Genomic DNA, 14448 nt, shown 5'->3' on the forward strand with positions numbered 1-14448 from the left:
TTTTTAGTAATAAAGTTTCATATATATATATATATATATATATGGTATAGAGAGAAAAAAATCTCTTTCCACGTCACAAAGACAAACCATAGCCCAACAGAAGAGGCCCAGCGTTGGCTCGATACTTAAATAAGAAATTACTGTACGGCTTACTCTAGCAAATCGACGTCGTTTAAGTTGGACTAATAAAAAACTGGCTCGCATAACTTTTGGCCAGATACCCTAATCCCTACAAACTTGCGCCTTTGGATCCCCACTGGTCCTGCCCCGCTGCCACGCAACTGCCGGTCGCCGTCGGTCGTAAGTCACCTTCCCTGAGTATTTGTGTTTCTGAATCTCCTTATCTCGCGGGAAGAGCTCTATTTCTTATCATGATGCAGTAATCAACTGACTTTCGTGACAAAACTCTTTTTTATCTAAGAGGAGATGCTTATCGACTGACTCTGTCTCTTTTGTGACTTAAAGTATTGATTAAATTTTGTTGCTTGCATACTTTTATGACAAAATGGATTGAGTTTCACTTAAACAGATACTCAGTATATTCATAGGCAGCTTCCATAAATTGGGGGAAATCATTTAAAATACCAACTTATAGATGCACATAGTGATTGGAAACTACATTACAAAATGCTTGAAAGTGGAAATCATATACATACACATGCATGTGAAAATTAAAAAAAAGTATGTGTGCCGGTGTGTGTGAAATGAAAAACGAATATATTATCCACTGATTAAGTCTGGGGAAGTTGAACTGAATAAAAGACGACGTGAAGAACATGCTAGTGCAGAATTGCTGGGCTTAGTTTAGCTTCGGTGGTTAAATACTCCACTTTACTTAAAGTTCCATTTCCAAATTTTAACAATCGCTCCTGTTATATCCCAATTCCGCACCTATCTTCTCTTTCTCCTGTCGTCAATCTGATATCTTTTTTTTGTTTTTTTGCCTTTTAATATTCATAGTTTGAACATAAGTGATTATATTTCATGCATGTAGGAAAAAGCTGCATAGCAAGAATGGAGGCAGAGTTTTCCAAGTACATGTAGATTTTTACTTATTGAAAAACACATTTCTTTGTACTTCTCATTCCACAACTTTATGAAACTAGCCTTTACCGTGCAGTACACCAAACGTTAGAATATTGAGTGTCAATCAGCACGGATCAGATCTCCCCACTATTGATTCCCAATCGTTGGCTTTGGTGGGATACCTGCAGTTTTATAAGTTGCTCCGTTTTTCTGAGCTCCAATTGGTCTTGGAGAAGGTTACCAACGGTAATATTTATCCCAATTTATTATCTTAGTTTATTGTATATACTTGCCCATGACATAAAACATGCAGTTTGTGTACACTTGTTTGCATTTGTCGTAGTTGAAGTTGCGCTTGCTTACATTCAGCTATATTAATTATCCGAGTCAATCTTTTTGGAGAAGACTTGGATATGCGATACTCCGTGGGCCTTGAAAGAGCATGATGTCTAGACTTTAATGGGTAGAAATTGTTAAAAAAATAAAACTCTTATCCTACATCAACTATATATAATTGTGGTCAACAAATTCCCAACGAATTACATAAGTAACATGAACCAAAGATGTTCCTTTTTTCCATAATGGTATATACAGATCATGCACATAATATGCCTGATGAATTTCACCATGAAGGCTTGAGAGAAAAACATCGTTAAATATTAAACTTATTTTATTTTCTCCATGCTTGGTTAAGAATCAACTGTATATCCTATTCTTCATAGAGGTAGCTTCAGTCTACATGATTTTGCTTACCCTACCTTACCCACTCTCTCCTGGCTCTTCCTTTTTTCTTTTTCTGGATATTGTTACCTTTTCTTCCTACTGCTATTTTTGTTTTACCGGTAATGAACTTCTCACTTGAAACTTTTACTACTGAAACAATATTTTCTTTTTTTCTTGTTCTCATTTTGACGGGTTAATTTCTAGGTGAATCACTTGTCTTCTTTCTAGGACTAACTCGTTAAACTTAAGTTGAAGTTTAGATGTTTTAAAGCATTGGAGTAATTCTTATCTAGTGTTTTAACAGTTTATAAATTTTTAAGCCTTTTAGCCTAGTTATACCTCAAAGGGACATTCGTGGAAGTTCGTCAGAGTCATTTTTCCTAGATGTACAATACGCGTTCTTTGTTTTTTTCATAAGTTTTTTTTGTTTAACCATAGAAAATTAAGTGACAAAAAATATAAAAATATAAAGTTGTTTGTACTATTATGATAAAGAAAAAAAGCGGGCAATCTATTCCCATTTTCAGAACATCATATTCAAATTACAAAAGCAAACAACTAGTTTGGATGTCTGATATTTTCCAGATCGCTTCTGTTCTTTTTTGTTTTCCCAAAATAGAGCTAATGAGGGAAGCTCTGCCTATTTGAGTTCCACAAATCAGAGCTACTCTTACTCTCTTAGACCTTTTTAAAGGAGGAAGGTCGCCTTAGATTGATAGCTAAAGTAAAAATAGTCCAACTATGACGGATACTGATTTTGGAGAAGAGCAAAATGGATACATAGGATTTGTATAGTGGATTCCGACTAGTTTAGGATTGCAAAGTAGTTGATTGGTCGATTGATCAGTTGGCAGCGGAGATTGGAGATCGAATTTGTAGCATTCTGGCTACTAAGTTGTTGCACAGGACTTTTTGATCTCCAAGGGCAATGTTTCCCCTCTCCCCCGAAAGACAAGAAATGATATTAACACAAACAGATGCTACTCTGCTACCTTATGGCTTATGCTGCATTTCAAGATATCCGAATACGGAATGCCTGTTCCTATTTATTTTTCTTATCCACTTTGATCAGGTTCAGCCTTACCCGTCTTCTTGTTTATTTGGATGGTATTAAATGATTTTGCATATCTATATGTTTGGTGATAGTTACTTGACACCCTCCCCGGCTTTCCAGACAAAGCTGAAGTGTTATTACACTAGGCCTCAAGTAGGGTTCCTTTTCTTTTCTTTCTATTCACGCTTCTTGTCTATACCAACCATCTTGAGCACGTATATGTCTGTTACTGCTTACACAGTGAAATAATCTCCATTCAGTTTTAGGCTTTTAATCATTACCATTGTCACCATTTCTTTATGGTGTCAGACTTGGTATATATATGCTTTTGTTTGTGATGAATGTGATGCATATATGAGGTCTCTTTTACAAGTAGTGAGTACTGTCTTCTAGTTTCTCTTTACATCTAGTTTTGGCACTGGTATAAGCTATGATTTCGTAAAGTGAGGAAAATGAAGGGTAGCTCTATAGATTTGAGCTTTTTTAAAATTTACATCATTTTTAATTGTAATTTTCCTATTCTGCCTCAAATTAATCAAAAATATAGTTTTTAAAGAGTTTTGCATAGAAATAAGTAGATTAGGATACAAATTGTTAAGAAACATAGGATATGGTGCAAATTTCGAAAGACCACATACTTTAGGGGGTCAAAACGCAAAGAACCTGAGAACATTTGATGGAATAGAGAAAGATTTAGTAGACATGAGGAGTAACCTCTTATCACTTACTTCCTTTTGGTGCACCCACGATGTTCCTATTTATATAGAAGAGAGTGTTGTTTGTAGGGAACAATTATATTTTTGTAAGGTTTTTACTTTTAGCGTACTTCTTGTATATAGGTGTTTTGATGCTCTTTATTAACAAAATTTTATCACTTTATAGAAAAATCATGAAAGTTTATGGACAACGTAATAGTAATGCATTAGTTTTCGGTGATTGGTTGGGTGATATTAACTATTTGGTATTGTGCATGTTAGAGATCCTAGTAAAACATAAATGTCAAAGTGGGCATTTCTAGTTTTCAACATTAAACATTAAATGATTAGGAATGTCAAATTTATAATTAAACCGGAGATAATTACCGTTGTATTATGTAGTATATTTCGCATATTTATGTTCCCGCCGCCTAATTTATGTGGTATAATTTTTTTTAGTCTGTCCCTATGAGAATGATAGCTTTTTATATTTAAATATAATTTATCTTTAAAATGCTCACTTTACTCTTCATGAGTTTTGTAGTCACACAAAGTCTGTATATTCTTTTAGATTACAATTTAAAAGTTTTCTTTCTTTCTCAAAATTCCACGCCCAATTAAACGAGGACATATAAAATGGGACAGATGGGTAATAATTTATCGTTATCTAATTTAATATACAAATGATTAATTTAATTCTATAAGAAATAAATATAAATAGACAAAAACTTGAATTTTAAAACTTTTCTAACTTGGAAAGATCAGATTTACTGAATTTTTAAAATCATCATACATGAAAATTTATCTTTAATTAATTAAAAAGATCATAAATTCCAGGAAATTTAAAGTATAAAAGTAGGATGAGCAGGTCTGTCAAGTTCATAATTACACAGGAGACTTTTAAATTAATTTGTTTTGTATGTGGTTCCATATATTTTTAACAAATTGCTTTCTAATTGAGTTTAAGAGATTAAAATAATTCTAACGAAATAGAAAAGGTCAAAGACTTTAAAATATAAACTTTCCTAACGATCTCGAGCATGTTTGAAACTTGGGAACTTGGAAGCATATTGATTTACTACTTTCTTAATGTCACTATATAGGAAATAAATTTTAGGAAAGTTAACGTGATAAATTCGTTACTTCAAAATCCAACTGCAACAACATCATACCCAGTGAATCCCATAAGTGGGGTCTTAGAAGGGTCTGGGGTGTACGCAGACCTTATCCCTACCTAGCGAGGATTTTTTCGATAGACCATCGGCTCAAAAAAAGCGTTTTCAAAACTGGGTTGAAAAAGCAAAATATGAGTAAAAGGCTAGTTTACTTCAAAACCCAAAATATCAATTTATCTAAATTTTTAACAAATTAATCATAATTACTTTTTTATCCAACATAAAATCTTCCATAAGCTTTCTATATTGTTAGTGTCCTCTGATGCTATGTCAATTTCAATTTAGCCAAGAAGCATTTAACTTGCTTTAATTAAAGAATCAATCTCTGCTTTTTGTCTTAATGCTCCATCCATTGTTGTGGGATTTTGACCCATTTGTTTGATAAATTAGAACTTACACAACTTTGTCGTTTATCAACTCATCTTCTAAAGGGGAGTGATTTCATTTATTTGACCTCCTCTAATTGATATCAGATTGCGATATGAAGATTATTAAGATTCTTGCTAATCTAATTCAAAATTTAATGACGTTCCTGAGCAAGGAAAATATAATCAATTAAAGGTAGTCAACCCTGACACCAAGTTGAGAAATAGTTGGAAGAATCACAGATGAGCAACTTGTAGACGTATTTGTGCATCTCCTAAATTAATGATGATTGCAATACAAAAAAGGAAAAGGGATATTAAGATGGTTATTATGTGTATTATCATATCTATGAAATACTTCAATTTTTGTGTGTTTGTTTAAATAAAAAGGAATGTGCTGAAGTACTCAATTAACTGTAAACTGAAATAATATTTGTAAACTTGGAAAGGAGACTTAATGCGTTCCTTGTGTCAACAAGAAAACGATGAAGTTTGTATTAATTAAAAAGGTCAAATAATGAAAACAAGGTAATTTTTTAAACTTAATCGTAGTAACAAATTTTTCCAGCATGGAATATTAGGAGTGCAAAAAAGGAAGGATATCTTAATTTTGTGACTTTTTTGAGTTACCTTTGTAACATTTCTTTAATACTTCCCTTTATTATTGAAGTAGATCTATTTTTGTTTGAATTCTATTCTTGTCGGGTGTTTGTTAATATTTTCAAGTTGATTGTTTTTTCACCTTTTCCATCTCAATAATAGGTAAGAACAAGAATACTTTTCTTATTAGTTGATGTCCTTTTAGCATTCGATTACAAGGATAGGAAATAAAATATATGAACTACATAACCATATAGCAAGAGAAAGATTCTCTTCTAGAAGGCTGGGAGTAGTAGGATTAGTGGAGAACATGTATATTAAGAGGTTCTGTTTCCTCATCTGCGTGTGCATGTTTGTATGTTCATTTTTAATTAGTACTATTTTTTTTCCATCAGATCAAGAAATTTGTGTATACTTTGGAGATAAGACATTTCGATCAATTGAGGAGCTGAGACCCACATTGTACAACGTAGAATATGTATTGGGCACCCCTCTCTTACTTGTGTGGGAAAGATTGAGAAGTTGATTAAAGATGTTGAGAATGCAAGTATATGGGGACTCAAATACTTGCAACCGAATGAAGGCATTTGGCGTTTGAGAAGGCATTTGGCGTTTGAGAATACATGAGTAGTCCTAATAAAGCTGTAGAAGCACACTGAATGAAAATGATGTAAACTAGCCTATAATTACAATGAAAAGGACTTAGTTTATTACAAGGTAGAACTAAGTCCGATGGCAGCAACTTTGTCTTGCGGGTCAGGGTCTGCGCGCGCGTTGCTGTGGGCGCGTGCGAGGCATCAGGATCTGCGCGCGCGACGCTGTTGTCATTGGCCAGCCCTTGGGCGCTGGCAAGAGGCATCGGTGGGGCGACAGAGCCGCATGCGCGCTTGTCGCTTGGCGCATCCAAGACCACGGAGCCGACCATGGCGCTAGGCATTGTGAGGCTTGCTAGGCCGCCATGGGGTGCGACCAAGGGGTTATGGGGCGTGTCTGGAAAGCAGCCCATGACATTCTCCCCCACCTGAGTCGGCGCCGTCCTCGGAGCCTTATGATGATTATTATGATGATGCTTCTGGTGGTTGTTGGATGGGAGGTCTGCGCCCCTCTGTTCTGTGAGCTTGCTGTTGTAGCGACGCAATGATTTCATGCGGCTGACATGGAAGACTGGATGGATCTTCCACCAGGATGAAGTTTTCACCTGGTATGTGGACTTTCCAATGCGTTTTTCAATGGGCAGGGGCCCGATATATTTTTGTTGCAGGCGAGGGTCATGGGTCCTCTTTGCAAACAAGTACCGCTTTGGGATGCATAACATTACTTTGTCCCCTGTTTGATGTTGGGCAAAACAAAGATTTTGTTCGGTGAATCTTTTTGCCCGCTCTTGGGCTTTGACGAGATAGCTTTGCACTATCCCCATGTTGCGCTCCCATTCGCTCGAAAAGTTGGCAGCTCGAGGAGATTTCGGCATGGTTGATGCATTCACCGTTTGCGGGAGAAGCGGTTGCTGTCCGGTAACAATTTCAAAAGGGCTTTTGTTTGTATGATGGCTCTTTTGAGAATTGAAACACAATTGAGCAGCATCCAGGAGCTTCACCCAATGCTTCTGTGATCCGGTTGCAAAGTTGCGGAGATATTCCTCCAGCATGTCATCGAACCGGTCTGTCTGGCCATCCGATGGTGGATGGATGTCTGAGTTGTGACTCAATGTTGACCCAAAGCACCTGAAGAGATGGGTCCAAAAGTTGCTAGTGAAGCGTGAGTCGCGCCTACTAATAATGTCTTTGGGCAGGCCCCAATGTTTGACAATGTGCGAGAAGAAGAGTAGAGCTGTATCTTCTGGTGATGCGTTTTGTGGGGCTGCTATGAAGGTTGCATAGTTTGAAAATTGATCTATGACAACCATGATGGATGCAAGGTTGCCGACTTGGGGCAATCCCGTGATGAATCTGAGGGAAACACTTTCCCATGGTCTCTGTGGGACATGTAATGGATGCGAGAGTCCCGTTTGTGATGAGTGATCCGACTTGTCCTTGTGGCATGGCTGACAAGTCTTCACACGCTGAGGAGCGTCACCAGTCTTTTGAGGCTGATGACAATGATGGCTGATTGTTGCTGCGAAGGGTAGCCGGAACCAGGGGTTCATGTCTGTTGACTACCTTCTCCAACTGCATGGCCGAGATGTTTTTAGCGGCCATCTTTATGGGAAAGCATGGTATGGTGCAGGGCTTGGCCCCATTTCCTCCCATCATCAGGAGCATGTTGGCATATGGTACCGGTATGGTGTTGGTTTGCCTCATGAACTCCAAACCCACTATGATGTCGAAGTCATCTATGATTGCGATGCGCATGTCGATGCTTCCTTTGTATGGGCCAAGTTTCACTGGGACATTTGTAGCTGTTCCACCCAATATCTGGGGTGGTGAGTTGATAGCCTTGACGCGGCCTTTGCTCTTTTGCACAACAAGTAGTTGTGGGTGGCACCCGTGTCTATCAATGCGTGAAGGGGCTTGCCGTTCACTTTCAATTCGACGAACATTAGGGTCCTCGCTTGCTTAGGAGGTCTTTCGTCCATCTTTTCCTTCCCTTTCTTGGTGATTGAGACTGAGATTTTCTTAGGAGGACATGCACTGGTCCCCGCTAAGGCATGCGGGATAGAGCCAACAATTGCATTGAAGGCGCCTACCTGGTCTTCTTCTGATGTGTCTGATGCGTCTGACTCATCCTCGACAGTCTGATGAGCATTGACCTTTATGTTTGGGCATTCATTGTTCCAATGTGCCCCGCCGCAATGACGGCATTCTGAGGGAGGCTTTCTCTCTCCCCTGATTGTTGTTGATGGATGCAGCACTGTTGCTGCTGGAGGGAGGAGTCTTAGTTTTGGATGCACTCCGATCTCCCCCACTTTTGCTTGGGCCACCATTGCTGGGATGGTTCCCGTTGAATCCCCCTCAGACAGACGGCTGGGGCCTGTCATTCTGAGTTCCCAAATGATAATCGCCAAGGCATTCTGCAGCTTGAATGGGTGTTTACCCGTTGTCTCTGTAGTTCCATACGGGCATGAGGTTTCAAACCTTCTATGAATGCGAAGAGTTTGTCTTTGTCCCCCATGTCGCGTATGTTTAGCATGAGTGCGGAGAATTCGCGCACGTACTCCCGCACTGATCTGGTGTGGCGAAGTTCCCGTAGCTTTCTCCTTGCATTGTATTCCACATTTTCGGGGAAGAACTGCAGGCGTATGGCTACCTTCAATTCATCCCATGTCTGGAGAGTATCTTTACCGGCCTTGATGGCTTCGTATTTGACCCGCCACCAAAGTTTGGCATCGCCCTAAAGATACATGGCAGCAGTCGCTACCTTTTTGGATTCTTCCAAATGGCCCACGGCATCGAAGTATTGTTCGATGTCGAAGATGAAGTTTTCCACTTCTTTAGCATCCCGGGATCCATCGTATGGCTTTGGCTCCGGTATCTTAAGCTTTTGTGTAATGGGGGTGAGGTTTGCTGCACCCTTGATGTGGTTGTCGCCTCCTCGAAGTAGGCTCTGTAGGGCAGCATTAACAACATTGAGCTTGCCTGTCAAGTCGTTTATGCTTTGCTGCATGGCAGTTAGTCTGTCTGCCTCTTGTTGCCGATGGGCTAAATCGTCGGCACGCTCCTGTTGGAGGTCCTCAAATTTGCCATGAATATTGGCAGTTTCGATGGCTGCCGTTTGTCGGTCATCGTCAGAGTCACGACTGATGTTTGCAATGTCATTTTCTGCCTGCCGCATTCGGCGGTCCAGGTCGTCCAACCTTTGCACTAGGTTGTTGTTTTGATCAGGCACCGTATCCGTGATGGGTCGTAATCGGTCAACCGTCTCTTCTAGGGATGCTAGACGCTCCCCATGATTCACCATGGTCAGAAATGGCGATGATGGCAAATGTGTTCCCTCGTCCGATGTCGAGCCTAGGCTCTGATACCAACTGTTACGCAACACCTTCCTGATGTTCTTTGGAAAGACAACTTAAGGCTAAGCAACCGATGTCTGTGCGGTTGCTGTCCGCCAATGAGGTCCCCTCCGCACGCTAGACTAGATTGTCAGTGCCGTGCGTGAAAACCAATGTCACGAGCAATTGCGGAAGCTGAGAGAGAATTGGGTTTTGAATGATGATGATGATTTTATTGATGACTGAAATGCTGATTACAAAAGATGCGGTGTCGAGGGGGAGAGACACCAGAAAATTGCTTGCTTGATAATAATGCTTAAAAAAAATAAACCAACATTACATGACTAGTCCTAATAAAGCTGTAGAAGCACACTGAATGAAAATGATGTAAACTAGCCTATAATTACAATGAAAAGGACTTAGTTTATTACAAGGTAGAACTAAGTCCGATGACAACAACTTTGTCTTGCGGGTCAGGGTCTGCGCGCGCGTTGCTGTGGGCGCGCGTGACACTTGCTGTGTTGGCCTGAGGCTGGGCGCTGGTGCTTGGCATCAGGGTCTGTGCGCGAGGCGCTGCTGGAATGGGCCTGCAGTTGGGCGCTGGCGAGGCATCAGGATCTGCGCGCGCGACGCTGTTGTCATTGGCCAGCCCTTGGGCACTGGCGAGAGGCATCGGTGGGGCGACAGAGGCGCATGCGCGCTTGTCGCTTGGCGCAACCAAGACCACGGGGCCGACCATGGTGGTAGGCATTGTGAGGCTTGCTAGGCCGCCATGGGACGCGGCCAAGGGGTCATGGGGCGTGTCTGGAAAGCAGCCCATGACAATGCACACGCAGATGAGGAAACAGAACCTCTTAATATACATGTTCTCCACTAATCCTACTACTCCCAGCCTTCTAGAAGAGAATCTTTCTCTTGCTCCCACCTTGTGAAGGTAGAGAAGATGTTTTCAATAGACCCTTGGCTGTTTCTATAAACATAAAAGGGGTTAAAATTTAAGAGTCTTCGACCGATTTAATTAAGATCTAGACTGGTCGATTTATCTTTGAGGTTAAAACTACTAACTAAACATGAAAGCTGCATGCAAAATTTTAAGTAATTTTTTAGGTGATGAAGGTCATTTTTTAAGCAAGTGGTAAATTTTCTTTCTCAAAAGCATCCTCTTATAAAGAAGAGTTAAAAGTTTCTTCTGAATGTTTTATATGTTTTTCAAACTAAGGTTAAATTCTAAGCAATTGTATTTTTTTTTTGCCAATGCCAGGTATCCAAAAGATCACTGCCCATCTCATTTGGATGCTAAACTTTTTGGAGTGGCGATTGTCATAGAGAAATGTTTTGTTAGTAGTTTTAACCTCAAAGATAAATCGACCAGTCTAGATCTTAATTAAATCGGTCGAAGACTCTTAAATTTTAACCCCTTTTATGTTTATAGAAATAGCCAAGGGTCGATTGAAAACATCTTCTCTACTTTCACAATGTGGGAGTAAGGCTGCCTACACACTACCCTCTCCATACCCCACTTGTGGGATTACACTGGGTTTGTTGTTATTGTTGTTTATGTTATAGAAATTGAAATCAGTTTTTTGTTATGTGTTGGCAGGGGTCTGTTGAGGACAATCAGTATTGCACTACTATATGTGAAGCTTTGAGGAGGCATTTGAATTTACGGGCTTATCTTGAGCGCTTGCATGCCCTACTGATCCTACCATTGGAGTATCAGTGTGAGTAATTTTACATAGTATTTTGTCAATAGTATTAGTGGTTAATTAGTTTTTACTGTTGAAACATAAGGATTTTGAGCCAAAAGATGTGTATTCATTTGTTAGCTGGATGCTATAATAACTGACGTGTTTATAGCTCAAAACCATGAATAAGATGGATGGACATTTCAGTCATAGTTTTGGTGTCGAATTGAACAACTATTTGGGTAGATTTTCTGCAAATTCTTTCTTGTGAAAGATCTTTATTTAGTGCAAGCTACTATTATGAATATCACTTTGGAGAAATACTAGTTCTGCTTGATTTTCCACCTAGTGAGTTTTGTGCATGATAAATTTGATGCTCATGCTTTTCTCAAAAAAAATAAAAAAATATTTGATGCTCATGCAGGTCACAATTATGGTGCTGCGATTATGGATAATCCTAATTTCATCAATGATTGTCTTTCACCATCAAGACTCTGCAAAAAGTAGCGGTGATCTTTATCTGTATAGCAGTAAAAGCGGCCAAAATCCATTAGGCTTGGATGGCGAATATTTGTTGAAGGTCTCCACTGACTTTGAGGTAAATGTTTCTATTCGTCAAAAATCTTGAACTTTTTCTTATTCTTTTATAATAGTTTTGAGTGAAAACATTCCTCTGAATATGAATAATTGATCACCAGAGGGAGCTCTCAATGGGGAAACAAAATCTATTCAAATCTGTCTTGAGGCTTGTGGGGTATGGCAGATTTTGGGGCGACGATGGGAGAGAAAGGGCATTCTTGGTTTTTCCGCTAAAGAAGAAGGGGGATCTACAGAGAAATATCAAAGGTATTTTTCATTCTGTGTCTATTATCTTTAATCAAATAGGATTACCTGATGCTCGTGTTCACCATCAAACTATAGTAGCTGGTAGCTGAAAAAAAAAAGGAACATTCATATCCTCACCACTTTTTGACATATTCTGTGTAATTTAATTTACAACAGTACCAATATGGTGCCAAAAACTTTCGGGCCATACATTATTTTGCTTGTTCTAGAGAACCTGTCATACTACTGGTATGTAAATATATTTTCCCTTTACATGAAAAGTACAGGGGACGCTTCCCAATTACTACATGAAAAATGGCTATTAGCAAGGAAAATGCAGTTCCTAAAAGCTTGATTCTGGTCCCTAATAGTCATACCGACAAGATAAATCTACTCTCCATTGGGGGCGTCCACTAGATCTTCTTCGATTTGATTTTGTATTATTTTGATTTTGTTTTTCAGATTTTCGTTATGAAAAATTTATCCAATCCACACAAAATAAATTTGGTTTGGTTCAGGTTTTTTTCTTTGTGGTATGACTCTCTTTTTGGTTTGGCATATTTAGCTTGGATCTTCGGTCTTTTAGATATACCTTATTTTTTCCTTTTAATTGCTCTCGTCATCGGTGAGTGTTAGCCTTAGTAAATAGATAAAGCAATGGAGATAGTAACTAAACCATGAACATATAGATATATTAGTTTAACTTCTGCAGAAAAGGATAATTTCATAAAACAACAAAATGTTGACTTGTTACCACAAAAGTTTTTAGGGAAGAGAGATTCTTAGAGTTTGCTATGTTCATTTATTGGGATTTTTACCTATCTATACCATATATCAAAACTTATTACCCTCAATGTTTAAGGTTTGTGTTTATTACATTTAAGCATACCAAATTACCATTTCTATACCATAATTCAAATTAGGGATATAATTAAGGGTTCATTTTTATTAGGCATAATTATAGGACTGTATCTTCCCACTTTCTTCTTTCCTTTCATCTCAACTGTTCACAACACACACAAAACTCACGATGCTCCTATGCTTCCTCTCGTTGATCATCCCCAACTGCCCACCACCGTCGAAGAATATCATATTTTCAGATTCACAAGAAAATTTTAAATTCTTTGATCGAACCACTTGAATTCTCACTGGAAATAATAATGACAGAGAGTTCGAAATTCTTTGACCTCTTTTTTTTTTTTTTGGGCAGTGGTTGAAGGTTACTGGAAGAAGTAGAAGTAGAAGAAGGAGGAGGAGGAGCAGAAGGAGGAGGAGGAGGAGGAGGAGGAGGAGGAGGGAGGAAAAAGGAAGAAGAGGGAGGAGGAGGAGGAGGAGGAGGAGGAGGAGGAGGAGGAAGGAAGAAGAAGAAGAAGAAAAGGAAGAAGAAGGAAGGAGGAAGAAGGAGGAAGAAGAGGAGGAATAGGAAGAAGAAGAAGATATTTTGTAGTCAAATTGTAGTCAAATTAGAAAAATAATAGATACATTGAATTTTAATATCCAAATTCTCATTTCAATTGTAGCATAATTGGCATTTCGACATAATTGTAGAAGATTTGTAGAAGTTTTAGTCTTCCCAATCTACAATTTATCTACAATTTATCTACAATATATCTACAATTCTACAATTTAACTACAATTTATCTACAATTTATGGAAATACGTCTTCTTCTTCTTGGAGTTTCAATCTAAAATTCAGTCAAAACCAAGTCTAATCTTCACCAAAACCCCTGAAAATTGAGATATAAACTCCTAAATATATTCCGAATTATTTACAACAACACCCAATCCAAACAAATAATGATTTTTGAAAACCCAAATTTGAATTCAAAGCTTTCAAGCTTTTTAATGGCTATCAATGGTGGAAAATATATGGAAGAACAGATGAAGATGAAGAACAGAAATCTCCTTTCCGTTTGATTGCTAGAGCTTCAGTAGCTTGCGTTTTTTGAGAATTGTAGTTGAGTGACAGAAGAGAGATCTCTTTCCGTTGAGGAAGGAGAGAATTACGCAGCAATTCGAATTTAATGTTGACAGAATCACACGCAGATCTGGTGCCTTCATTTTAGCGCGTTTTTATGGCAAAATCTATCTATTTTTGGATTGATATATAATTTGTAGTAAAAGTGTGGACTACACGGGTAAATAACAAATTATGAACATTTTTGGTAATAAGGTTTGATATATGGTATATATAGGTAAATCATTTAAATGGCATTTAAAATATTTTCAGTATGATTAAGGAATATAGTGAAGCCCAGTTCAGTATGCTCATTAATTCCTTTCTACTCTTAAAAAATGACAAATATAGTAACCAAATAAACATGAATATTATCTCGGTATACTCTATGGGAGTATAAATTTATAGGGACTTTTAC

General features: G+C 38.4%; 1 protein-coding gene across 4 annotated transcripts; it reads left to right on the forward strand.

Moving 5' to 3' along the window:
- Window positions 1-215: 215 nt before the first annotated feature.
- Window positions 216-13351, forward strand: LOC104231708 (uncharacterized). Of its 4 annotated transcripts, none has more exons than XM_070168287.1 (7): window positions 216-300; window positions 1121-1272; window positions 10825-10900; window positions 11164-11284; window positions 11673-11846; window positions 11947-12094; window positions 12361-12590. In XM_070168287.1, the coding sequence occupies exons 5-7, from the start codon at window positions 11682-11684 to the stop codon at window positions 12426-12428; spliced, it is 381 nt and encodes a 126-aa protein (XP_070024388.1). In that variant the 5' UTR covers window positions 216-300; window positions 1121-1272; window positions 10825-10900; window positions 11164-11284; window positions 11673-11681; the 3' UTR covers window positions 12429-12590. The 4 variants fall into 4 exon arrangements, with proteins under 4 accessions (XP_070024388.1, XP_070024389.1, XP_070024387.1 ...); XM_070168289.1 differs by lacking the exon at window positions 12361-12590 and adding an exon at window positions 13284-13351 and having other exon boundaries at window positions 220-300; XM_070168288.1 differs by lacking the exons at window positions 10825-10900; window positions 12361-12590 and adding an exon at window positions 13284-13351.
- The last annotated feature ends 1097 nt before the right edge of the window (window positions 13352-14448 follow it).

Source organism: Nicotiana sylvestris, chromosome 2, assembly GCF_000393655.2.
Source record: "Nicotiana sylvestris chromosome 2, ASM39365v2, whole genome shotgun sequence".
NCBI lineage: Eukaryota > Viridiplantae > Streptophyta > Magnoliopsida > Solanales > Solanaceae > Nicotiana > Nicotiana sylvestris.